Here is a 27,313-nt window from a genome sequence, read left to right as displayed (position 1 = left end):
ACTATTTTACTTACATATACATTCAGAGTATAATTTACATAAAGATCACATCTAAATCAGATATTAGCAGAACAGAAATACACTACTGTTATTGTAATTTTTTAAGAAATCAATTTTTTAGTTCTTCGTAAATTTCCATTTACTGCTGACACTCTGTGAACTTTAAGCAATACAGCTGACCTATAGGAAATCTTAGAAGGGAGGAATACTCATTGCTGCACGTCAAAGGCAGGATTCATGCACTCAGGGTTGCAACCTGCCTTCCAGAAGAAGCTGCTGTTTCTGCCTTCCATCTCATCTGCCCTTCAGCCAGGCCAGCCAGTGTGGAAGAGACTGGATACAGTTAAGTCTACACTGCTCCCCTCTCCCTTACACTGTGCACGCTCTGGAGACATTTTCGTTTCTCATGGTTATGCTGGATTTGGCCACTTGCTTTACCCTATGGTCTATCTGTGCTCTCCTGAGTCTACCTGAGGTGAAGGGTTGTAAGGGGAGGTGCTTCTCCTATTCTGAGTGTCCTTAACACTCTGGGGATGCCTTACCATTCCCTGGATCTGACTCACAGGCATCCTCTGACCTTCTCAATAGGAAACTACTGGTCTCCATCCCCATTTGGGACTGCTAAAGCCACTCCTTTGGCTTGTTCTTTTCTACCAACCAAATGCTGATGTTCCAGAGCCAATTTAACACGTGTGTTTATTCTGTAGGGCATGGGCTTTTGAGCTTTTTGCCACTCCCTGATTTGGGCACATTGCACTAATATCCAGAACCTTGAACACTGAGCATTTGGTTTTTAAATTATGTTCCTAGGTTGAGGCTAGTTGCTGCCCCCCAGCCTGCCCCTCATGTCTATCCTAGTTATGTCGCAGGAGAAACAGAGGAGAATAAAGCTGCTCTGTTTGTGGGGGGACAGAGACATGCCCTCTAGATATCATTTGTCTCTTGGACATGATCACTACATATCTGCCATCGATGGCTGGCATCTCTGTTGGGCTGAGGTCTTGGGACTAGAGTCCTCAAAGGCTAGGTCTATTCTAGTCATGGGGTTGGTTATGTCCTTACTCCCAGCTGTCTTGCATACTCATGCACAGTCATCAAAGCTGGGTGCCCTAAGAGAGGCCTATGAGAATACACATGGTGATACTGACGGAATCTCGAGAGTGCCTTCTTTGCTAGGGATGGCGGACTGTCATGCTGAACTGGGAGACGTGCCCTGTGTGTGACTGTCCACGGGACTATGGAAATGGTCAGACAATAAAATACATGCTTACTTGCCCAAAGAATGGTACTCAAGGCCCCCTAATTACATCGTGGTTGTTTTTCAAGATCGTAGTGATCTTAACCTATCTGAAAAGTATCTGAGTAGATAGCCCGAGGGGAAACCAATGTTAATTTTTCCCAAAGAGCCAAATTTTAGAAAGTTATTTATTGACTGTTCATAGTCATTTTCTCAGATTGCCCTCTTGAAAACTCAGAATAGAAGAACATTATCTGATTTTAAGCAAGCAACGTTTAGTTTTTTCTTGCCCTCTGCTCCTACTTTATAACACACAGATTAGGTGGTTCCTATCAAGGTGAGATGAAATATGCTCATATTTTTAATAAGCCAGATTCCTGACTAGAGCCTGTCTGGTGCAGAGCATGGCTGGAGGAAATGTCAAGCCAGCTTTCAGTGACTCAAGACAGCCTGGCAACAAAGATGACGTATCTGGAGATGACACTCCAGTCCCACCACACATGGCAGTGGGAGCTCTGTACTGGGCTGCAGGAACATTATTCAGATGCTTAATTTTATACAGAAATGGCCTCTGAAGGTCCAAGTCAGCGAGGGATGGAGAGGGTCCGCTCCACTGGAGAGTGAGCACCTAGCTCTCACTCAAACGGTCCACTCGGCTTTTCTAGAGCTTCCTGCATGGGTGCTCTCGTTAATGAACCACCTCACGTGGTGGGAGGTTAGGCTGGTCATCTGCAGTATTCAAATTCCAATTCTGTAATATTTTGTCCTGTAGTTCGATTAGCTAGCAGTTTGCCAAAGTTATTCTTTGAAAAATGAATTTTAGGGGCTGTTAACATTCCATCTATGAATGTGTCATTACTTATTAATCATTTTCTTATTGTCTCATTTTATTTTTTGCCAGTACATAAATTTTTCTTTTTCACTTGTTTCCTTAGGCTATGTCCTCAAAAGTGGGTTTATTGGGTCAATGATGCAAACTATTTCCATTTTTTTCTATATTGCCAAATCACTTTTTAAACGTTGACTTTACAGTCTTAACATTAGTGTTTGAGAATAATTAAATTAGCACATTCTCATCACTGTTTTTTGTTTTTTAAGATTGTATATATTTATTTGACAGAGAGAAAGACAGCCGGGGAGAGAGGGAACACAAGCAGGGGGAGTGGGAGAGGAAGAAGCAGGCTCCTAGCGGAGGAGCCTGATGTGGGGCTCGATCCCAGAACGCCGGGATCACGCCCTGAGCTGAAGGCAGATGCTTTAACTGCTGTGCCACCCAGGTGCCCCTGGTTCTATAACTTCTAATGACATTTTCTAATCTCTGGAAGGTTTAAGTGTTTACGCAGTTCAAAGCTAGCCCATCTCTTCCTTGTAATTCCTTTTATTACTTCTTAGTTTTATCTTTTGCTAAGCAGAGATGTATAGACTCAGTTCATATCATCTGGTTGCTTTTGGTTCATTTCTTACAATGGAATCATTAATATATCTGGGAAATATTTGGGTATCCAGCCTGAAGTAAGATTATCTTATTTCTTCTCTCCATATCAGAAAAATTTTTAGCATTATCCCTCTATTTCTTATTGTTTTGCTGTGTACCTTTTGTGACAGGTTTTTATAGATACGAGGACCAATTTTAGGGCTATCCTATTTCATTAATCTGTGGTTGATTTTTATAACAGAGGCATATGGTTTTAATTATTATAGCTTTATATTATTCATTTTACTATCTTATAAAGAAAGTCCTCATTTGTAATTATTCTTTTTTTCTGAAATTTACAAATCATCTTTAGGGACATACTCTTAAATTCTAAAGAAAATCTCACTGAGATTGAATGCAGTTTTCTTTTTAAACCTAGAAATTAATTTTAGAATAGTCATGTTTACAATATCTTATGTTCCAATCCAGAAACACAGTGTGTCATTACATTATCCACATCTTTTTTGTCTCTTTAGTGTTTTCTTGCCAGCACTATTTCAAGCTCCCTCCTGCCTTTTTTTGGCTATTATTTCCAATGAGCTCTTTTCCCATGACACACTTTTATAGGAAAGACTATCCACTTATCTATCCACATATACATCCTTGCTGAATTCTATTGTTAGTACCAATCATTTTGGTTCACTCCTTGCATTTTTAAGATCAAAATTCATGCTGTCTACTAATACCCTTGCAACTTCTCCTTTTCAACAGTTATGCTTTTATAGAAACTTCTGTTTGCTGGGGTGCCTGGGTGGCTCAGTCAGTTAAGCATCCGCCTTTGGCTCAGGCTTAGGTCATGATCCCAGGGTCCTGGGATCACTGGGCTCCCTGCTTAGTGGAGAGTCTGCTTCTTCCTCTTCCCCTCCCCCGGCTTGTGCTCAAGCTCTCTCTTTCTCTCTCAAAAATAAATAAATAAATTAATTAAAAAAACAACCAAACTTCTGTTTGTTCTTTCATTACATCAGGTAGAAATTCCCAAATAATGTAAAAAAAAAGTATTGTCACTAGTATCCTTATCTTAATGCCACTTTCTAATGGAACTGCTTCCAGTGTTTTCAGTTAATAATGATGTTGACAATTGGCTTAAGAAATATATTCTTCATATTGTTAAAGAATCTCCTATTTTTAATTTACTAAGAGTTTTGCTTTTCATCAGGACCAGGTGTTATTTTATTGAAAACTGTTTCAGTGTTTAACAAGCTGACTTTTTTCTTTTGACCTTTTGATACAGCATTCCATTAACATGTGCTGTTTAGAGAGTCTTTTAATGTAATATTGCACTCAATTAGTTAGTACTGCACTTAGGAGTTTTACCTCTAAATCTCTGAGATTGACTCATAGCTTCCTTCTTTCCCACCCCCCTTTCCTTCCTTTCTAAAATGTTACTCATCAGACTTTGGTTTCAGGGCACATGACCTTCATAAAATAGGTAATTTTCTATATTATCCTTTTTTTTCTCAGATTACATAATATGAGAATTATTTGTCTCATGAACTTAAATGCAATTGCCTAAAATACTGAGTTGTTGTCAACTTTTCTTTGACAGACACATCACCACGTTCACTAATTTCTTTCCAGAAACTTATATTTCAGCCCCAAATTGTTTTTGTGAAATTGAAGGAATTTATAGTATGATAAGATTTTAGTATTATCAACTACATTTGTTATAGTGCTCCTATTTCTAATTTTTTTGTGGATTCTTTTTTAAGTAATTAGTGAGGAATTTATTTTGTTGTTTTATTTTCAAATTATTTTCAAACGAAACTATTATTTTAGCTTCAATTAGATATTTGGTGTATTTGTGTTTAATTGTAATTATTTCTTTTTTCTGCCTTTCCTGGTGTTGAATAACCTTTAATTTCCTTTAAAAATTTCTCAACTTACATTCTTTTTTCATTATTTTCTCTCAGTTAATAATGAAAACATTTAATGATTTGAATTTTCCTGTGAGTATAGACCTGGCTGCATCCCATTCATAGTACTTACATGTGGCTACTCTCATTTTTATTAATTCAAAATAATTTATAGCTCAAATTATAATTTATATATTTCAAATTATCTAACTGATTTTTAATTTGCTGATTTGTGTTTTTCGATTCTATCTCAATTGCATTATGGCTAGAAAATGCAGTCTATTTATGATTTTGGGGAGTTTGTAGACTGGCCTAGTATGTCTAGGTAGAAGAAACAAAAGAGATTGAGGAAGGGAGAGAGACCAAGAGAGAGGCAAAAGGCAAAGGAAAAGATAATAATATTCAATCTGTAGTGAGCACCAGGTGTTGTATGAAATGCTGAATCACTACATTGTACACTTGAAACTAATATTACATTGTATGTTAACTAACTGGAATTTAAATAAAAACTTTAAAAAAAGAACAATTTTTAAAAATACACTAGATATTTGAAAAAAAAGGTATTGTCTCTATAGGATATGAAATTATAAATATACATGAATTTACCATGTTGATTATACTATTGTATTAACTATGCTATATAATTTCTCTTTGAATTGATCTCACGTAGCTAATTAATATGGTGTCAAAATATGTAAAGAAAAAGCTCAGTTTTCAGTGTTGCTGATATTGTTGGCCTTTTTGTGTGCATTGTAATCAAAATTTTAATGGGACGTTGGGGGGGAGTATATTGTTCATTACTCTCCTGCTTATTAGCTCCACTTCCCCTGTAGTTTAGAGTAGATACAAAGTATAGAGTGAGGGGAAATAATTTGAGTGCAAAAAGTGTAGCTGTTTCCATCAAGGGCTTCTGGGTCAAGCGTTTCGACTGAACTAATTCAATTAATTCACCAGAAATCCATACTTCAGAGTGTAAACTTCTGTGAGATAAACTCCTTTATATGATTGGTATTTAATATGTAATTAAATGATCCTCACTGAATTGTAAGATTGTAAATAAAGTCATTACATTTTATATACTGACTTTCTTTCTTACAAGACTTAGAGAGTTAGTATTACTTCTTATGAAGAAAGAGGAATAGCAAATACACTCAGGAAGATAAGCATTGGGTGGGAAGCAATATAACTTCTGAAATCTCTTTACTTTTTACTCTTAATGAAAAAATTATTCTATAAGATACATAACCCAACATTACTTGATCTACTTGGCTTTCACATGAATGGAAGCATGTTTACAGATACAGGTGGACATATATTCTTGGATAGTTTGCAAAATGCATTTCTAGGGGCCAGCATCACAATGGCAAGGTGATAGGCAATCCTAAAACACAAAGCTGATCAAATCTGCATCATAATAACTGAAAGTATTAAGCGTTATTGCATGAGTCTAAATGCCATAAAAATTTAGAAATAAGTGGAAAACTGTGATTTTTTCCCCCCAACGTTTACTCTCAAAGCAACCTAAAAGCATTTGTATGATATCCACTGTATGTGTGCATAGCAAGGGACTGCTTTGATCTAGTGTTGAATTTCCAGTTGATATTATGTAAATTACATGAGAATTACAAGAGCATCCTTCTTTGTTAACCTTGCAACCCATTAGAAAACTACAGCCTGTTGGATAGTCAAAGCTTCTTTGTAAAAGGAAAGAAAGAGAATATCCTTTTGCGTTTGCAGAATTTATTTGTCCTGAGATTAATCTTTTTTCTTCTCTTCACAATGATCAAAACAAATTGCCAGGTGTACCATAATTAAGAAGAAAAACACCGCCCACCCAAAAACACCATGCAGGGAGAAATGTTGCAATGTCTGAATGTTATGAATACACCAGCCTGTATTAGGATGCGTGATCCCGCGGCTATGCTGTGGGGATACATATCCTGCACTACATTTCTCTCAACAGAACTGTAAGTGCAGTTAGCGTCAATCAGTTTCAGTTTATTACAACTGTCATCAAAACAAAGATATAAAATAAGTAGTTCATGTACTTACCTTATTTTTAAACTTCATAACTAGCTGCTCAGTCTTCATTTCGACATTATTTTACCTTGGCACTTGTGCACATTAAAAAATACGTCTCACAGAGAGAGAAACCTTACAGAATAAGCTTATAGCTTGTTAAAATTAAGCTGAAAAATTTAATTATCGGGGCGCTTGGGTGGCTCAGTTGGTTAAGCATCCGCCTTCGGGTCATATTATGATCCCAGGGTCCCAGGATCGAGCCCCACATCCGGTTCCTCGCTCAGTGGGGAGTCTATTTAACCTTCTACCTCTGCCCCTCCCCCTCCTCTCATGCTCTCTCAAATAAATCAATAAAATCTTAAAAAAAGAAAAAAAAGAAAAATTTAATTATCTTCATGTACTATCCATGCCTTCTAGGGCTTTCTTTAGCATAGGTAAGAAGTTCTCCCAGGCCATTTGACAAAATCCAGCTAAAGCTTACAGAGTCTTACAACAGAGTTTGGTGTAGCAAATAGTTGGAGAAGCTTACTGATTTTTGAGAATCACAAGAGAATTAAAATTTCAGGGGACTCTCAGGCTTATTTTAATGATGGAATTCCTTGTAAATGAGCTTGATTTTGGTTTGCCCAGTGAAATTTTTCATGGGGAGGCACGATTTGCCATGAAGGTCAGTACTGCAGGGGTGGACTGTTGAGCCAAGCTAAGAGTGCATCAGGTAAGTCGGCCTCCACAGGTGGGAGCAGCTGCTTGTACTGCAGGCTGCCAGATTCGGCGCGTAGTAATTCTGATGATCTAAGGAGACAGGACTTCTGTATATCAGAAGAACCTTTTTTGCTGGAGCTGCCAGGGTAGCATAGTCAGTTAAGCATCCGACTCTTGGTTTTGACTCAGGTCGTGATCTCAGGGTCGTGGTCTCAGGGTCGAGAGATCGGAGCCAGGCTCTGCGCTCGGCACAGAGTCTACTTGAGTTTCTCTCTCTCTTTTCCTCTGCACATCCCCCACCCCCACTCTCTCATGCTCTCTGAAATAAATAAATCTTTTTAAAGATTTTATTTATTTGTCAGGGAGAGACAGAGTGCATGCACAAGCAGGGGGAGCAGCAGGCAGAGGGAGTAGCAGGCTCTCCCCTGAGCAAGAAGCCCAACGCGGGACTGGATTCCAGGACCCTGGGATCATGACCTGAGCCGAAGGCAGAATCTTAATCAACTGAGCCACCCAAGCAACCCATAAATAAAACTTTTTTTTTAAAGAAGCTTCTCTTTTTTTTGACTGGAGGGGTTTAAAATCAGATAATATATAAAAATCAATAAACATTTAAAGAATGTAATGCTACATTTTTTGTTTTTACAAAAACCATAGGTTCAAATCTTCACTGGCCACAGTATACTTTGTTCTACCATAATTCTTGGAGGAAATTAAGCAGCTTCCTGGTCAATTAATAAGCAGTTACTGAACATCTACTGTGTGATGAATGTGTGCTAGGGTTACAGAAAAATGAGTATGGCATAGTATATGACACAGTTCTGCTCACATTGGGTTGCAAGACTATTTGAAGAGGACGAAACTTTGAGGATACGTAACTTTACAAAATAACTTTGAGGATAAGTAAATGCTGACTGATCTACTCCCTCCAACTACTGTGCACCTGACTACCTGTGTGAAGTTTGTGGTATCGGTAGGTGTAGGAAGATATCTGGGAAAATCACTAGAACTGGAGGAATAGGGAATGGGTTATGGGAATTCTTGGCTAAAATGTGGCTAGGAGATTGGCATACTTGGGTTGTTCTATAAGGAAAATCAGAGTCTAAAGCTTGGAATGGAGTTTGCCTGTCCCGAGGTAAGAAAAGCACATCCAAAGTTACAATAATGGATCTAGAGCCACTGCAGGGATTAAATATTGACAACTGACAAAGCAATATCTGGCCCAATTTGTGACCTCAGTTGGCATTCTTTAAACTGTATTTGCTGTAAATGTTCATAAACTATTCAATCTTTTTTTTTAGAAAGTTGCATAGATCATTAAAATACATGAATATGGACTATATCCAATGATAAAGCCTAGCAGATGTTGTGGGTGAAATTTCCCAAAATGTAGCACAGTGATTATTTCCATCTTCTTTCCATTTGTATCTATTCTAACATTAAAAAAAACTCTGGGGAATTTAATAAGTAATTGTTAATACATAGGAAATTCAGTGGATATTTCATAATTCTTTTCTTACTTTCTCTGTCAGCATCATTCTACACAACACCCTAAAAACCTTCCTGGGCCTTCTAGAGTACTGGGCTCCCCGGTGTTCTTCCCACCTCTCTGGTTGCTCCTCTTTGCTGGTTCCTTTCTCCCTGATCTGCATGTGTCTGAGTTCTTGCTCTAGGCTCTCTTCTCTTCTCCTGGTAAGTGGACTTCTGAATGCTCTCGTGACTTCTGTGGCCATGCACTTATCCACCTGCCTAGCTGGTAGGTCTTCTATCGACTAACCTTTGCTTCTAACAGTTCACCTCCTCAGCCACCACTGCATCCAAACCATCATCATCTCTTGCTGGCCTTCCATGCATATCCTTTGTGCAATCAAATGCTATCCCTACAATGCAATTGGAAGATCTTTCAAAAAAGCAGTTGTCTATCACAGGGCTGAGTTTTCGGTGTACAACAATTCAGATGTACAGAAATGCAATTTGATTTTCCTAAAACTATACTTAATTTTTACCTCTTAGTGCTCATTTCCATTTTCTAGAGTTACATTATCATTTTTAAAGATTTATTTATTTATTTGAGAGAGAGAGAGAGAGTGCAGGTGTTCAGTGAGTGGGGAAAAGGGCAGAGAGAGAGAATCTCAAGCAGGCTCCCTGCTGAGCGCAGGGCTGATGCGGGGCTGGATCCCAGGAACCATGAGATCATGACCTGAGCCGAAATCACAAGTTGGCTACTCAACCCACTGAGCCATCCAGGAGCCCCAAGGGTTCCCTTATTATAATGAATCTGAGTTAAACCCAGTCTCCTTCAATTTTCTTAGTGTTTTAAGAGTAAATTAAGTCATTTTAGGTTTCTGACCCTCCTCTTTTCTCCCCAGGGCCACATCCAAGTTGGGGGTGCAGGTGGGGGGCTTTTGCACCTTTGCAACATCAACAAAACTAGTCCACTGCTCTGTGGCTACTCTTAGATTTTCCTCAGCACCTGCTGAGAGTAACTACTATCTAGTCTCCGGTCACTGGCATCTACTACTTCTGCCAACGTCCTCCCTTTCTCCTTGGTTCTGGGTTGTCAGGTCCACCCAGATCCTTCTGTGTCTTTAGGCCACTTCACACTCTCTTGTAGGCTCTTCCCCTGCTACTCTCTGGGACACAGAACAACTCAGATGTTTGCCAAGTTAGCCTTAAAGGAATCCAGTAGAATATGTAACCTCCCTACGTGTGCAGAGAACAAAAATGCTCTCCCTCTAATCCTGGAGTTAAAGAAATGTCACTGAATGACAATCCTTTCTATATAAGCTAAAAACTTATTTCTGGTATTTTTTGTAGGTCCATTTAAAAATATATCAGATTAAAGAATAAAGTGAACTAATTCAACTTTCTAGTAATATTCTGCTGCTTTAGGTCTCCTCAAAGTCCCTGACAAAGAATTTTGAGAAAGAAAAACAGATTTGGAAACATCATAATTCCTGATTTCAAGCTATGTTGTAAAGTTCCAGTAATCAAAAGAGCATGATATTGGCCTACAGACACCAGACCAGTGGAACAGAATAAAGAACCCAGAAATGAACCCAAGCACGTATGGTTAACTAATTTTTGACAAGGACACCCAGAAGACACGAAGGCGAAAGGGTAGTCTCTTCAACAAATGGTGCTGGGGAAACTGGATATCCACCTGCAAAAAATGAAACTGGACTCATCTTACATCACACAAAAAACCTCAAAATGGATTAAAGTCTTAAACATAAAACCTAAAACCATAAAAATGCTAGAATAAAACATAGGGAAAAAGCTCCTTGACATTGGCTTTGGCAATACTTTTTTAGATATGACACCCAAAGTGTAGGAAACTATCAAAAAAACTTCTGCTCAGCAAAGGAAACCATCAACAAAATAAAAAGGCAATTTATGGAATAGGAAAAAGTAGTTGCAAACCATCTATCAGGTAAAGAGTGAATATCAGATGAGTTAATATCCAAAATATATAAGGAACTCACACAACTCAACAGCAAGAAAACAAGCAACGCCAATTTAAAATTTGACAAGTGACCTGAAGTGACATTTATCCAAAAAAGACATACAAATGGCCAATAGTATATGAAAAGGTGTTCAATATCACTCATCATCCAGAAAATGTGAATCAAAATCACAATGAGATATCACTTCAACTGTTAGGATGCATATTATCAAGAAGGCAAGAGGAACAACTGTGACAAAGATGTGGAGAAAGGGAACACTTAAACACTGTTGGTGGGAATGCCAACTGGTGCAGCCATTATGGAAAACAGTATGGAGATTCCTTAAAAAATGAAAAATAGAACTACCCTATGATCCAGCAATCTCACTTCTGAGTACATATCCAAAACAAATGAAATCAGTACCTCAAAGAGTTATCTGTGCTCCCACATTCACTGCAGCATTACCACAAGAGCCAAGATGTGAAAACAACCCAAGTGTCCGTCAACAGATGAATAAAGAAAATGCGGCTTGCGCGCACACACACACACACACACACACACACACACACACACACTGGAGTATTATTCAGCTATGAGAAAGAAGGGAATCTTGTCATTTGTAAACAACGTGAATAAATCTGGAAAACATCATGCTAAATGAAAAACGTGAAACACAGAAAGAAAAAAAATGCATGATGTCGCTTATATGTAGAATCTAAAAAAAATCAAATACATGGAAGCAGAGAGTAGAACTGTGGTTACCAGCCACGGGGAAATGAGGAGATGTTGGTTATAGGGCACATGGTTGCAGTTATGTAGGATATATAAGTCTAGAAATCTAATATAGAGCATGATGATTATAGTTAATAAGACTGTAAGGAATACTGGATATTTGCTAAGAGAATACATTTTGGGCACTCACAACACACACACACCAAATGGTAACTATGTGACGAGAAGATATGTTAAGTAGCTTGACTGTAGTAATCATTTCACTGTGTGTGTTTATATAAAATCCTCACGTGGTACACCTTAAATATGTACAATTTTTATTAAACATACACACATACGGACTCCCTGAGATGTTTAACAGTATAAGTCATAGCAAAACATCAGTAGCCTCTCCCCCCTCCCTATCTCCCCCTTCCCTAGGAAGCTACCTCTCCGCCCCACCCCTCCTTTCCCCTTAAGCACAGGGCTGAGCATTTTACACAGGGAACACCGCCTGGCTTCCCTTGCTTCCCCGACACTACCAGCACCTCACTGGCCTCCACTCACCAGGGCTGCTGCACATACAACCAAGAGGGAAGCTGAAGTCCCTGCCTTGCCCCTCTGTCAGCAGGCCATCTGGGCTTACGTCACAGGTGGCCATCAAACCAATGGGCATCTGGGCTCCGACTTGTTAAGTTGCTTCTTAACAGCAAGGGGTTCTGGGCCAGTGCCTGAGAGCAGTGGCTAGAAAGGGCCAGAGAGCTTGCTTTTTTTTTTTTTTTCCATAGCTTCACTACAGCTTTTGACTTGAAAATAATGTGGCAGGATAACTGACCGAAACATTAAGATATTTTCCCTTCCTCTCCTATCAGACAAATAGTCAGACTCATCTTAGTATTTTCCTGCCTAAGGGATTTTCACAGAAGCTGCATGAGGTGAGCAGCATTTCCTGTCTTTGGCAAGAGCCAAACTCATTGTAGAGGTGGTGCCAGGTATCCACATGGGTGTGTGTGTGTGTGTGTGTGTGTGTGTGTGTGTGGCCTCCAAGAAAGTGAGGGATAATACAGATCCTTCCAGACAGGTATCCACATGGTGTGTGTGTGTGTGTGTGTGTGTGTGTGTGTGTGAGGCCTCCAAGAAAGTGAGGGATAATACAGATCCTTCCAGACAGGTATCCACATGGTGTGTGTGTGTGTGTGTGTGTGTGTGTGTGTGTGTGTGTGTGAGGCCTCCAAGAAAGTGAGGGATAATACAGATCCTTCCAGACAGGTATCCACATGGTGTGTGTGTGTGTGTGTGTGTGTGTGTGGCCTCCAAGAAAGTGAGGGATAATACAGATCCTTCCAGACAGAGGTCAGCAGGGTCATCGGTGGATGCCCCTGGGGGGGTGATAAGGCTGCAGAAAGGATTGCTACCCGGAGCATGTGTGGACCAGGTGAGACTCCCAACTTGACCATTTCTAGGTGTCTCCTGCAGTTTCCAGGTATGGGAGCAGCACAGCGAGGAGATGGGCGCCCCAACAGTAACTGTGAGGGCAAATAACTAGTGACCTCAGACTCGACCTGATCCTTTGGTGGGTGTATAAGGCCGTAGGGCCTTTGCACAGTCTTGGAGAGGGGAAGGCCTGATAAATACTGAGTCTGAATCCCCTACCAGTTTGGTGAAATGGGAGCAGAGTGTGACTTAGGTTGATCAGAAGAAAATGTAATAATGCATTTGGGTTTGTACATCTGAAAGGAGATTTGAGCCTTCCATACTCTACTTAAGGTTGCAAACATTGACAAAAGCAATAGATGTATTTTACTTTTTGCTCCCTCTTATCAAACCTGCACCCTGCCCCACTCCCCCAAACTCTATCCCTTTCTATTCCCTTCTGGTGCCATATGCCAAGTTCTAGTTAAAGTGTATATAAAGGAATAAAGGGGAAAAAAAGAAAGAAAAGAGAGGAGAATGGAGTCAAAGAAAGTAGGAAGTGTGTGGAACATTCTGGAAAAGTTTTTATATTCATATGAGAAATGGAATGAAATGAAGGTTCTCCCCAAAACAGTTAGAACATAGTTACCTCAAACCTGCCATAGAATAAAGGTCAGAATCTAATAAACAAAGTGTCTGGCACTGCCTTTCCCTTCAGGAAAACTCTAACTCTACTGATTTTTACCTGAGAGGCACTGCTGAGAAGAAACTCGTCTATTAATTGGCTTATGAGGATAGACACCCAGATAAAGAGGCTTCAGTTGCTGTGACAAAATCATTTCATTCAGTTTTTTCTGCAGAATGAAATATTCTTCAGATAACTTTGATATCTAAAAAGAAGGTCATGTGTCAGATTAAATCAAGCAAAAGAATTCAGAAGGCTCCATAGGTACCCCGGGTCTGGTTCGAATGCCTGACTGACAGTCCCCGGGACTCTCACAGACGTCTTCTCCAGAACCCACCCAGATCCTGATCTGAAAACCCAAGGTCTGGAAAAGTCCTTGCCTGACCTAGCCTCCTCCCCCTTTGTGCTACTTGCACATCTCACATTTTCCATTTAAAACTGCCAAACGTGTCATGCTACGTGAAGCGTTCTGTCCTGATCTACTCCTCCGGGGGTTCCTGACACCTGGCTTCTGTCCCTATCACTCTGCAGCAATTTAGGCTGCAGGACCCCTCTGTTGCCTTGGATTGTGTTAACTCCGTCCTTTCCTTTCCAGTGTTTTCAGCCTGACTTCGGGCCACTCTCCTCCGGTTCCTCTTTCCATCCGGCCCCTCTGCCTCCGTCTGGCCTGCCTCCCGGCTCTGTTAACACAGCTGTCCGGCTGGGCTGCATGTGGGATTCCTGCTTTTCTGCCTCTAGCTTCGTCCCCGTGGAGCACTGAATCTACTGCAGCTTTATTAGCCAGCTCTAGGGAGGTGACTTGGTAATCCTGCATCTCCTCAAAGTCTCTGACGCATAGCACATGAGGATTTGAATCCCCACTCTGGGCTTTAGCGTGAGAAAACGTGTACACCAGGGAAAGGAAGGACTATATGTATATTAAACTCTCTATTCCCATGTGCTTAAAAAAACAGAACAGGAAGGGGCTGGAAGATCTCTAGGAACAGCCAGAAGTTGGAGATACTCGGGCCATACCCCTAACATGAAAGAGGTGTCCGAGAGCTGCTGCTACTGTGCTTTCACATGGACTCAGCCACTGTCAGAGACAAATAGCAGAGTTTAGGGACCCACAAGTATTAGGCAATCCCTCTTTGATCTAACTCATGATGAGATTTCTGCCTTCTTTCCTTCCTTCCCTCCTTCCTTCCTTCCTTCAAAAGTAGGTTCCATGCCCAGCATCGAGCCTGACGCAGAGCTCGATCTCACAACCCTGAGATCAAGACCCGAGGTGAGATCAAGAGTCAGATGTTTAACCAACTGAGCCACCCAGGCGCCCCTAATGATATTTCTTTGATGATTTTATATGCTATTGACTATTCTGGTAATGCGTATTAACTTATGCATTTCAGAGGGCATCTAGTTTAAATCCTTCACTTTATATAAGAGAAAATAAAGGCGCCCACACACAAAGTGATTTTCTTAAGGTCAAACATCTAGACAGAAAGCAAGATCTGGACTCGACATTTCCAGGAGCTGCTTGCTGCGGTCTCCCTCCAGAGTACTAATTTATCAGTGTTCCATGCACACCTATGAGAAGCTCTAAAGCCACCTGCCCCCTTCTAGAAACAGCTGAAACATGCCTATTTATGGCACAATATATTTTCCAACAGGGAATCTTTCCTTGTGGATTTTCTTTACGGTTCCACATTGTCATGACGTAACATGTAGATTTTCTGGGGCAGAAAAAGCATAGACTTCAGAGGATTTATAAAACTTTTTTTGTTTTTTTGTTTTTATCTATAATGAAAGATCTCAGATATGAAAATTTGCATTGTCAAATGCCAGCATTTTAGTAAGCTGTACAAACCGAGGACTACTAGTCTCCTTACTATAAAAGATTTCTATCATATATCATTTCTTATGGCACATTGTTTTAAAAAGTATGCCTATCTGAATAGCAAAACCCTTGAGACATTACGAACGAGGTTTGCTGTTTCATAAAAACAGATGAAACAATGTATCGGTTATTAGTGAACAATAGGTTTACTTCAGTTACTGTGTAGTTCCCAGAGATTTCCACTAGTCGATAAATCTGTTTATTTACATACCTGTTTTGAAAAGATGGCCATATCACATGCTTCTTTCTCTAAGACTGCTTTCGAGTTGTTGTCACTCTTAGTCCTGAAATTACAGGATTCCTCATGCTTTGTGGGATAGGAATACAGATCTTGAGTATTTCTTGCTACTTCGGTTGGTGTCGCAACAATCTTTTGATTTTTAAAAGAAGACATCCTGTCCTTCCTTAATTGCTGCCTCCTCTTATAGCCCCGGTATTTGCTCTGAATGAACACTGCCGCTCTATCTTCTTCCGGGGCTCGGACCGCTGCTTCAGCCTGCCTCTCTCGGACCGTCCCTGGCCTCAGCTGGCTTCTCTGCTGGCCACACGTTGGTGCCTTCTGGGTGACTACCGATGTCTTCTTTTCCTGTTCCTTGCTATTTGCGTTTTGATAGACTGACTTTTGGCTAAGGCTCGGTTCCAATGTTCTTTTAAACGAAGGCTGCTTTGTCTCATTCTCCACTGACCAAAGTCTTGGGTAGCTTGGCCTTTCTGCTATGGCCTTTCTTCCTAGATATGCTGCTTTGGATTCTTCAAAATTCCTTTCCTCTGCATACCTCTGGTAGTAATTCTCGATCACAGTGTTCTCCTTCTCCACTTGCCTTAGCTTACTGTTCTCTTCCAGGTCTTTCATACACTTTTTTTGGGGGTGTCCTTCTGCCCGAGGGTCCCCCACCAGATGTGGTTCACGCATAGTCTCTTCTCCAAACATCTTATTCATTTTGTTCTGAGTTTGATATCCTCTGTTGTTATTTTCAACGGCCAGAGTGGCTTTGTCTTCAGCTTTGAAAGTAGAAGGCTTTACTACAGATGTACTTCCTGTATTGTTTGCAGCTGGAATGGCTGTTTCATTAGTAGCGACTGCATTTTCTGTCTGTTTCTTCGCAGAAGAGTCCCTGTGTAAAACATAGTGCATCTGAATATATGAGACTAAGCTGGAGTTATTTGCCTCTTCTGGCTACAGCTACATGCTACAAGGTGTTGGGAGATGAGTAAAGGGGAAAAACAAAAAAACAAAAAAACAAAAAAAACCCCTCAAAGTAAAAACTTCTCAAGTCACATTAATCAAGTGTTTCCCAAATGTTCTCTCTGGCAGCAGTAGTGGGCCGCTGCTCAGATAATGATAAACCCAGTTTCAGTTCAGGATGAGAAATATCCTACCATGTTGTCACTTAACGAGGCATCAAAAGCCTAGGAATTGAATCACTTCAAAACATGTCTTTTGCAAAAGGGAGTACCTACAGTGAGGAGAGGTTGTGGAAAATATATCTAAATTTGAGACTAGCAAGCAGGGTATGTTCACTGGGCTGACGTGCTGTATTTCATAAGCTCAAAGTCCGCTGATCACAGGAAATAGTGTACAGAATTAAAGGGAAGCAGTGTCCCTGCTACAGTTCATGATCATACATTGACTAAAATTGCACAGTTGTTATTTTATTTTATTTTTTTAAAGAAAGGCAGACTGCCACGTGCAGCGCCTCATTTGGATGTGTCTGGAGTCTTGGAAGCTTGACTACCCTACGTTCTCCTACAAATGGACCTTGAGAGCTTGTTTGGAGGTTCTAGCAGGGGAGCGCAGCTACTCGTATACCCTTGACCGAAGAACGGTCCTCCTCTATCGGGGAAGGTCGTCCTCTTCGACCGAGCGCGCAGCTTCGGGAGGGACGCACATGGAGCGGTGAGGGAGGAAGGGGACACCCGCCTAGCCAGCCAGATCAGCCGAATCAACCCTGGCGATCAATGGGGTGACAGATGTCGCAGCCAGATCGCCCTCACATCCGCACAGTTGTTATTTTACCAATATCCTTCCAGAACGATTTTCCCTTACCTTGAAGATAACATCTGCTCTACAGTTTTTTGTTTTTCTTTTGGTGAGGACAAAACCCTCACAAGAGCAATAGGGCCATGAAAAGGGTGCTAAGGTACAGTGAAAAGGTCATAACCTGATACCCTGACACGCTACCTGGGGGGGGGGGGGTTGCCAAAACATTTCATTTTGGCTCAGGAAAGCCAGGGGAGAGTTTTGGTCTTTTGCAATGCGTTTGTACAGAAAGACCTGTCTTGAAGTCGAACTCGGAAAAAAATTACTGGAACTCAAATTTCCTAATTCCACGAGCTACTTCCTAGGCCTATGAGAGCGTCTTTAGGTTTATGCAGGAGGCATAGTAGCATCTCTGTTATTCTGCCGGACAGAGAACTAGGTGGGGCACCAAGAACCCATCATTTCAATGAGCAGCTATGCTAGTATTTTGAATACTTTCATAACACCCCCAGAGAATGCCTATACTAGTCAGAATACAATTAATGAGAAAAAGATAAGCAAACTATATCACAAAGCTATAGTAATCAAAACAGTGTGGTATAGGCATAAAAACAGACTCATAGATTGATGGAAAAGAATAGAGAGCGCAAAATAAACACACACATTCATGGTCAGTTAGTTTGTGACAAAAGAGCTGAGAACATACAATGAGGGTAGGATAGTCTATGTAGTAAATGATATTGGGAAATTAGACAGCCACATGCAAAATAATGAAACTGGATTCCTATCTTACACTACCACAAAAATCAACTCAAAATGGATTAAAGACTTGAATATAAGACCTGAAATCATAAAACTCCTAGAAGAAAATGTAGGTGGTAAGCTCCTTAACTTTGATCTTGGCAATGGTTTTGTTTGTTTGTTTTTTGGGATTTGATATGAAAAGCAAGGCAACAAAAGCAAAAATAAACAAGTGGGACCACATAAAATGAAAAAGCTTCTGTGCTGCAGAGGAAACCATCAATAAAATGAAAAGGCAACTTCCTGAATGGGAGAAAATATTTGCAACTCATATATCTGATAAAAGGTTAATATTCAAAATATAAAAAAGAACTCATACAACTCTATAGCAAACAACAACAACAACAACCTGATTTCAAAATGGGCAGAGGATCTGAGCAATTTTCAAATAAGATACGCAGATACACCAACAGGTACATGAAAAGGGGCTCCACATTACTAATCATCCAGGAAAATGCAAATCAAAACCATGACGAGATATCACCTCACACCTGTTAGGATGGCTATTATAACAAAAGACAAGAGAAAACAAGTATTGGTGAAGATGTGAAGAAAAGAGGAATCCTTATGCAGTGAGAATGTTGTGTGTTGGTGGGAATGTAAATTGGTGTCATTATGGAAAACAATATGCAGGTTCCTCAAAAAACTGAATAGTACTACCAGCAATCCTACTTCTGGTTGTATATCCAAAGGAAACAAAACAATTATCTTGAAGAGATCTCCGCACTTCCATGTTCATTGCTGTATTTCTCACAATAGCCAAGAGATGGAAATAACCTACATGTCCATTAATGGATGAACAGGTAAAGAAGGTATGGTTTACGTATACAATGGAGTATTACTCAGCCGCAAGAAAGAAGGAAATCCTGCCATTCGTGATAGCACGGATGAAATAAACCAGACAGAGGAAGAAAAATACTGCATGGTATCACTTATGTGTGGAATCTGAAAAAGAAGAGAAAAAATCAAACTCACAGAAACAGAGAGTTGTGGCTGTGAAAGGGTGAGGTGGGGGAAACAGGGATATGTTGGTAAGGATCCCACCTTCCAGCTACACGAAGAGCAGGTCTGAGGATCCCATGCTAAAATATGGGAGTATACACTGTTCTGTAGAATTGAATTTTGCTAAGGGAGTACAACTTAAATGTTCTCACCAAAAAACCAAAGAAAAGAAAATCCTTTTACAATGTATATGGATATCAAATCATCATGATGCACACTTTAAATATCTTACAATTTTATATGTAAATACCTCAATGAAGCTGAAGTTTTTAAAAAGATGAATCAGTTCTTGGGATCTAATATACAGCATGGTGAATGTTAATGATACTGTATTATAGACTTGAAAGTTGATAAGGGAGGTGTTCTTAAATGTTCTTACCACACACACAGTTGTAATTACTGAGGTGAGGGAAATGTTGACTAACTTAACTGTGGTAATTACTTCACAATATATACATGTATCAAATCACATGCTGTACACCTTAAACTGACCCAGTGTTCTATGTCAATTCAATCCCAATAAATTTGGGGGGAAAAAAAAAAGACAAGAGTCCTGGGATTGGGGCTGGAATGATCTTTATCGCTTATAAAGAGATACAACTTATTCATCTTTTGATCAATTCAAGCTTTATCAATGAGGCAAAATCCACATACTTACATCCCTTCCCGTAATCCCTACCAAGATCCTCCATGTCCCTACCTCGCCCTTTGCATATTTTTATAGCAGAGTTAACTTGTGTTTCTAGAATCATGTATATATTGGTTATATTTCCTTCCCATGATTTTGTGAGTAATTTTTTGGACCAGGGTTTTGTCTTATTTATCTATGTGTAAGCTGAGCATAAAGCCTTCTGTATGAATAAATTCAGGTGGATCTGTTAATATGCACTTAGAAATACAGATATGGAGGGTCGAGAGAAGAAAGGGCAAAGTGCCATGTTCTGAAGACTGGATTATGGCTTAGGAGTTGATGGCATATTGGTTATTAAGGCCGTGAGAATGAATGAGAGAGCCCAGAAATGATGATATTTAGATGTGAAGGAGGATTTAAATAAGGGGAGAAGAGGAGCAATTAGCAAAAGATACTCAGAATCAGGAGCAGAAATGTAGAGAGCAATCTGGCAGAAGTCTAGGAAGAAAAAAACTGTGGAAGGAAAGGATGGTCATCAGTGTGAAACTCCAGTGAACTCCCAAACAGGATAAAGAACGCAAGAGTGGCCACTGGGTGTTCACTGACATTTAATGGATTAGCATTAGGAATCTGATTGGTGCAAGAAGGACTGTGAACTTTATTTTGACTTTACAGATTTGAAAAAATGCATAATGTCAAAATGGTAGAAGAATGAACATCATTATACCTTTTATTTTCAAAGTTTTTCCTGTAGTCAAATTCCTGATCATGGGTCTGAATCGTTGTTACTGCTGTGTTTTTCATGTTAACAATTGCTTTTCTTTGTTTCCTGACTAGATGTCCTCTTGCAGCTGAAACACATAAGGTCCGGAGTAGTGTTAATCAGAATAAAGAAAAAAAAAAACCATTATTCAAGTGAACAGAAACACTTTTTTTTGACCATCAATGTCAAAGAGGAAAATTAAAGACTCCAAATAGAACATGTTCATTAAAAATATTGTTCATTAACAAGATTCTTCTAGATGACAAGCTATAGCAAGAAAATAACTAAAGCGCCTTTTGTATTAAGGAGACTCTGGGGACGAAACAAAAATGAAAGAGATTGGCTAAGCTGATGAAAAAGATAAAATGTATTCATTTGCTCCAAATCTGTTGATAATTACTTCAGCTATTTATGGGAGAAAGCCCCTATTATCTAAGTGTGTGTTTTGGACTTTGTGGCCAATTATCCTTGGAGCCAGCTACATTTCAGAACTGGGATTTAAACTTTTTTATGTTATAAAGGTAATTCAGAGCAAATCACATATATCCCATAACATTCCCCATGCCAGGGAAGCATTCCATAATCAAAACCATGAATAGTTCTCCAGAAAAACAGTATTTTTACTACGGGTGATGAATAAAGGACTATAAATATTAGGTCATGTTTCACTGCCAGATGAGTTATGATAAACCTTTTCTTCAGTGTTTGATAAATTTTGGAATTGTGGATAACCAATTTGGTCCCAAATTATAGGATTTGCATTATGATGTTTCAGGGAGAAGTTAAGGGCTTTAAAATCCCCAAAGAGATGAACTGTTATGAATGGACAGACCTATGACTAGAACATGAGTCTTTTGAATGTTAGTCAACTATTCTGCTTACCATGTCAGGGTTCTTTAGAAAGCAGGCTACAAATCCATAGTGGATTATAAAATCAATTTAATGGGCCAAATCTAGCATCTAAAAATGAAGTGGGATAAGCCAGAATAGAAAACATCAGAGTGCATTATTTGTAGTATGACTGTATATCAGGTTACCGAGTAAATTAGAGTTTTTGCTACGGAAGTTCAATCAACACATTTTGAAAGATACTGTATTAAACCATGCCAGGTTCTAAATTTAGTTTTCATAGAAAAATGAAATCTAAAGTCTATTGTTACATTTTAATAAAAATTTGTGAAGTATAATTATAAATATTATTTCCCTACAGTTAACAGAAAGAAATGGATGCCCTTTAACAAAATGAGATTTAATCAAGTGGTCAAAAATTATGGCAAGTGTAACCTTTGGAATAAAGTAGGAAAAATGTTATTGTCCAATGGATTATAATAATATGATTCCTGAATCTATAATTGATTCAGTCACTTGTATCTTGCACAATAGGTCAACTGTGTTTCATTGATGCCTGATGGAAAATTGAAAAATTGAATTATTTTATTTAAAACAAAACATTAAAATATTAAAAATGCCCATCACTAAAACAATCTGATTTAGATTTGGTATAGAGAAAATATCAACGTGACAGAGCCTGGAATTAAAGACAAAAGCTATGTAAGAATGGAGGTTTGTATATACGATTAGATTTTATGTCCATCTCTAAATGTAACATTACATTTTGTTACCACCTGAGTGATTACCTGACTGTATTATGATAGCACTCTCTTTCCTTTTCTCCTGTATTTTTTGGTATCTTCTTAAATCCAAGAATCCTCTGACACAGGCTTGAATCAAAATAAGCTTGTCGATGGCTTCCTTTCGCATTAAATTTAACTGTTCCACATGATAATATTTCAGGAACACCTTAAAAGAATTAAAATAGAATACAAATAAAATGGTGACACACAAATGTGAACCCATCACACGCTACGCTTTGCGGAACAGACTGTATGCTGAATCTTTTTAGATTTTGGACATCCCTAGCTTTTGCTTCTTTGGCTGGGATTTTGCTGTAACATTATGGATTTTTATTCTTGAAGGAAACCTCTGTTCGAGAAGGAATACTGTTTAGCAATCATACTGTTACTTGCAACAGGTTTTGTGGAATGGGCCAATAAGTGTGGAGGAGGTTCAGCTCTTTTATCGAAGTTTTAGCATCCTATACTCTGAGCAAAGCTAATTCTTATGGTTCTTCGACAGTGTATTTCCCAAAGTTAAAAATCTTACAAATCTCGTTGTAAAAGATAGAGGACTCATAACTATAGCGATTCATCCATCAAACATTAATTGAGACCTGCTGTTACGTGCTTCTCTGCTGGGCATACAAAGGTGAATAAAGCAGGGCACTGTCACTCAGGGGCTCATAAGGGGAATAAGGCGGAGAGATGGCCCCAGACAGAATTAACAACATTCTCGCTAGACCCAGTGGCCACCACGGAGAAACCAGGGCTGACTTTCGTTCTCGAATCAAAATGAAATCGGGGAAACGGAGTGGTTCTCATTTAAGAGTTTTCCATCTTCCCCAGGAAATAAGATTTTTTGCTTTTAATACATTTACTAATAAAAATCACCTCAAAGAGAGTTTATTGACTCCACTAAGAAAGTTACTTCAATTCAAATGTAATAGCTGAGACATAAGAACGGGTAACACTGGCAGGAGTTCTGTTACTTGAAATCTTGGCATCCCAGGCAAATAGGTTAGCACTGTAAGTTTTGACTGAATTTAGTTTTAATTTCTGTGGGACTCTACATGTTAATAGATTTAGTCCATTCTACTGTTGACAATTCATTTAAAATTCAGTCTGTTTGAAAAGGTCATCTTTTTATTTATTTATTTACTTTGCACAGCATTGGAAATGTTTCTGTATTGAATACTTCTATCCATCTTAATGAGTGGAAAAGGTGAAGTGGAAAAACACAAATAGCTTTAAAATGCTACTTAAATACCACACCTAACTGGAACTGCAGAGGGCCTTTTTTACAAGTTAAAACTCCGTTGGAAGTCAGGCATGTATTTCAGACCATAATCATGAGATTTCAGCCTGATGAAATTCATCTATGTGATCATGTAAAAGAAAATGGTGTAAATAAAAGACACATCTTTTTAGTGCTCAGCATGTCCCCTTACTCAATACTGAAGGAAATACGGATCACTGAATACATAGGGCACTCAGTCTAAGATAAATATATTTCTTAAATCCCTTAAATTGTTACGGGAGTAACTTCTTATATGAACATTGTGCAAATTCTCTCTGGCATCTTCTACCCCAAGACACAATTAATTCATGTGCAAGTTTGTTTCAGTCTCTGTAGGTCTGTGGTAGGGCTGACAGTGGTTATTCTTGAGTGATCAATCTCTGAGTACTTCCTTTCTTCAGATTGGCTCTTTTCTCCATGGTCCCCCAGTGATATGTTCAGTGTAGCCCTGAGACCTGGTACCCTCTTTATTTCCTTACCCCCCATTTTGTCATTCTGGAGGATGTCTGAGAAGCCTACTACGTCCTTTCTCCAAGCAGCCACCTGTCTTACTTCCATATTCAAAATTTGTTATGATTTTTTTACTTCATTCTCTAAGGGATTAAATAAGCTAACATCTCTCAGATCTCAAGTCTAATACATTAACACACCGATCTCCAAACACCTACAGCAAGTCTACAAAAAATAGTGAATAATTTGCTTCAGGTAAATTTCAAGTTTAATAACAGAAGCAGATTTGAGAATTAGGAAAAAAAATCAGATAATTATGATTCAGATCATTATGGTTCTCTGCAGAATATATTCTGTATAATTATATGATATTAATATATATTAATATATTCTGAATATTTATTGACTATATTTGGTGGTGATAAGAAAGAGAAAATATGTCAGTATGTTTTCGATACTATTTGAAATGAAGTATACTCACTCTAAATTTCATCTTTTTTTTGATACGTCTTCAAGAGAAACTTTCCTTGAACTTAAAAGAAACCTTTATGACAACAAAGTGTTTCATTTTGCTAAAGAAGATAACCTTCATAAATTTATCAACTTAATTCCCTATTTTAAGCTAGAGAGTCTGTAACATGAAAAAGCCATAATATTTTCAAGCACTGTAATATGGTATAATTCTCAGTAAATCCAACACAACTGTTAATTGTTTTTTTCTTGAAAATTACATGAAAACATTACTTTTGTTTTTCCAAGAGCCCAGTTATCAAGACCAGCTTTTTCCAAGATGGCGGCACAGGCATCAGGGCTCCCTGGGGGCTCTTCATTCCACTTGTAGCAGAGAACGTGGTACCTTCAAGTGGGAGAAAGGGCTGGTTAGTATTTCACAAAGTTTCCACGCCTCAGTAGTTTGGTGGACACTTGACAGCTCTGTACAGGGAAGGAAAAGCCTCCCAGACTTAACGCAGGGGACCCTGCAGGCATTCTCAGAACTCTAAAGGAGACTGACAAAAATCTGAGCCAGTCTGTGTATGTTTGAGCACTGTTTTCTGAGTTTAGTGATTACTTTTCAACACTTACCACTGAAATTCCCCACAAAAACTCCATCACCCCCCCAAAAAAATTAGTTGAGTATTTTTTTTTAAAGATTTTTATTTATTTATTTGACACACACACAGAGAGAGAGAACATGAGCACAAGCAGTGGGAGTGGCAGGCAGAGGAAGAAGGAGAAACAGGCTCCCCATTAAGCACAGAGCCTGACATGGGGCTCCATCCCAGGACGCTGAGATCATGACCTGAGCTGAAAGCAGGCACTTAACCGACTGAGCCACCCAGGCATCCTAGTTGAGTATTTTTTAAAAAGCAACCTTTCTCTGGGTACTACAAGCAGAAGGATTGCAGTGGCAAGAAGCAGAGGGAAAGATTTTATTCTTTTTTCACCTTCACAAAAATGTTAGAAGCTCATCTTAAAATTGGAGGAAGGGGTTTAATTCTCTGTGAACCTCCCACTAGTGTAAAAATGTCTTTGATCACTGTTTTCCCTTGAGTCACACTATGTCTCTCCCTGGAGATTTTCTCTATTGATTTAATACATATAATTGAGGAGAGGAAGCAAGTAAGGGGTTAATGCAGGAGAGAACTGAAATAGGCCCCAAGTTTTTCAAACGGACCAGGTGAATGAAAAGAAGAAAAACTGGTTTACCCTGGTCAACAATCTTGTGCAAAGAAACGCAGTTTTCTAGAGTTTCCGACACTCCTTTATTTTTATTTAATTTCTTGGTGCAAGATTAACCTGCTAGTCCAGAGGAGACAAAGCATTAAGTTTTGATAGGTTTTCAATTTCAAAACAGAGGCCATGCATGGTGTGCGGAAGACTTGGGTAGCATGGTCAGGCGAGCTGAGTTCTGATCTTGACTGACTACCTGTGTAAATTTAGACACATCAGGGAACCTCTTTAAGTACCAATTTCTTCCTCTAAAAATGATCCTGTAGATAAAACCTCTAAGAAGAACATATTCTAGCTCCACCAAGTTTCATCCTGTTAAATGTGCAGATGAACCAGTTTCTGTTAGGCTCTTTGGACAATCCTGGCCTGGAATAGTCTAGAAAGATGTGATGATCATAGTTTTTGCTACCTGTGCAAATAATCTCTGTGGGAGGGAGGACCAATTAATGTGCCCTCATCCTTCAGGTCTGCCAACCCGAGGACCAAACTTCCTTGTGGACTCCTTGTGACTAAGGAGCTACTCTGCCCTCCCGGCCTTCCAGCCATCTCCTGGTTTTACTTCTTTCCAGACCCAGCCAGGACCTCCTCATTCATCATATAAGCCACCCTTAGTGAGCTCCCTCTTGTTCTTTTGTTGCCCGTGCTCTGCAAACAGGCAAACCTGAACCACCCAGTCATTGTTCTCTGCCCTCCTGTCAAACTTTGGAAACCTGCCAGAGAAAAATCACCGTTCATTCCAGTGTGCTTCCCTGTGACTCTGCGGTTTCTGAGTCAGCCTGACCCACAGAAACATCCAGAATCCTGATTGGTGTCCACGACCACGTTCCTCACCCAATCCTCACAACTGTTTAATCTCTCCTGCCCTGTTCTCCCCTTCGCCCTCTGCACGGCTCTCAGCAGATAAGCTGGTCTGCTATTTTACTAGAGGCCACCAGACGCAAGCTCTAGTGACCTCTTCCCCAGCTACAGATCCCTTTGTCCACTATCTATTCTTCCCCTCTTCTTCTTCAGAGGAGAAGAAACCGACTCTCCATTTGCCTGTGTTCTAGATGCCATCTCCTCCTCCTCTTCTCTTCCGTATATTTTCAATCCCTTTTCTCTCTTCGGGTTCCTTTTATTTAGAACAAAACCCTCTCCATCTGTCTCACCTGAAACGAGTCTCTGTCTCCCTCTAGCTTTACAGATCAGTTGAAAGATTGCTTAAAATAACAGTCTCCATTTCTCCACTTTCCATGGCTCTGCAGCTGCTGGAATCTGGTTTAGTCACATAGTAAGAAGGACTTTTATTTAATCACATAAGACGTTTTAGTGATGAAATCTAAAGGGATGTCTTCCAGCCTAATCCTAAGTGTTCCTTCTGTAGCATTGGATATTGTTGACTCCCTTCTCTGGCTTGAGTGTCCCCACATTTGCATCCCACCTTGTCCCCCAGCTTCTCTTCCCTGTAGGTCTCCCTGACATGTCTCATATTTAGACTTGCCTCTCAAATGCTAGTGTTCTCCAATGCCCTGTTTCTTCATCTTCCGCCCTCTTGACACGAACTCTAAATACATCACCCCTAACTGCCTGTTCTGCACCCCACCTGCTTATCCCACAGACACTCCAAACTCAGCAAGTCATCA

At 39.5% G+C, this 27,313-nt stretch overlaps 1 protein-coding gene across 1 annotated transcript in view; it reads right to left on the bottom strand.

Annotated features, from left to right (window-relative positions):
• Positions 1-27,313, bottom strand: part of MYO3A (myosin IIIA) — a 232,053-nt gene that overhangs the window by 23,569 nt on the left and 181,171 nt on the right. Inside the window, exons 27-31 of the mRNA XM_045775374.2 lie at positions 24,705-24,816; positions 22,235-22,397; positions 20,562-20,685; positions 15,631-16,534; positions 13,604-13,748 (exon numbers count right to left, since the gene is read on the bottom strand). Coding sequence (XP_045631330.2) covers positions 13,604-13,748; positions 15,631-16,534; positions 20,562-20,685; positions 22,235-22,397; positions 24,705-24,816 — 1,448 coding nt within the window. The remainder of the gene's footprint in view (positions 1-13,603; positions 13,749-15,630; positions 16,535-20,561; positions 20,686-22,234; positions 22,398-24,704; positions 24,817-27,313) is intronic.

The sequence above is a fragment of the Ursus americanus genome, chromosome 31 (genome assembly GCF_024610735.1).
Source record: "Ursus americanus isolate L20-20 chromosome 31, mUrsAme1.1.p, whole genome shotgun sequence".
In the NCBI taxonomy this organism is placed as follows: Eukaryota; Metazoa; Chordata; class Mammalia; order Carnivora; family Ursidae; genus Ursus; species Ursus americanus.
This window is presented reverse-complemented; position numbering and strand designations above follow the sequence as displayed.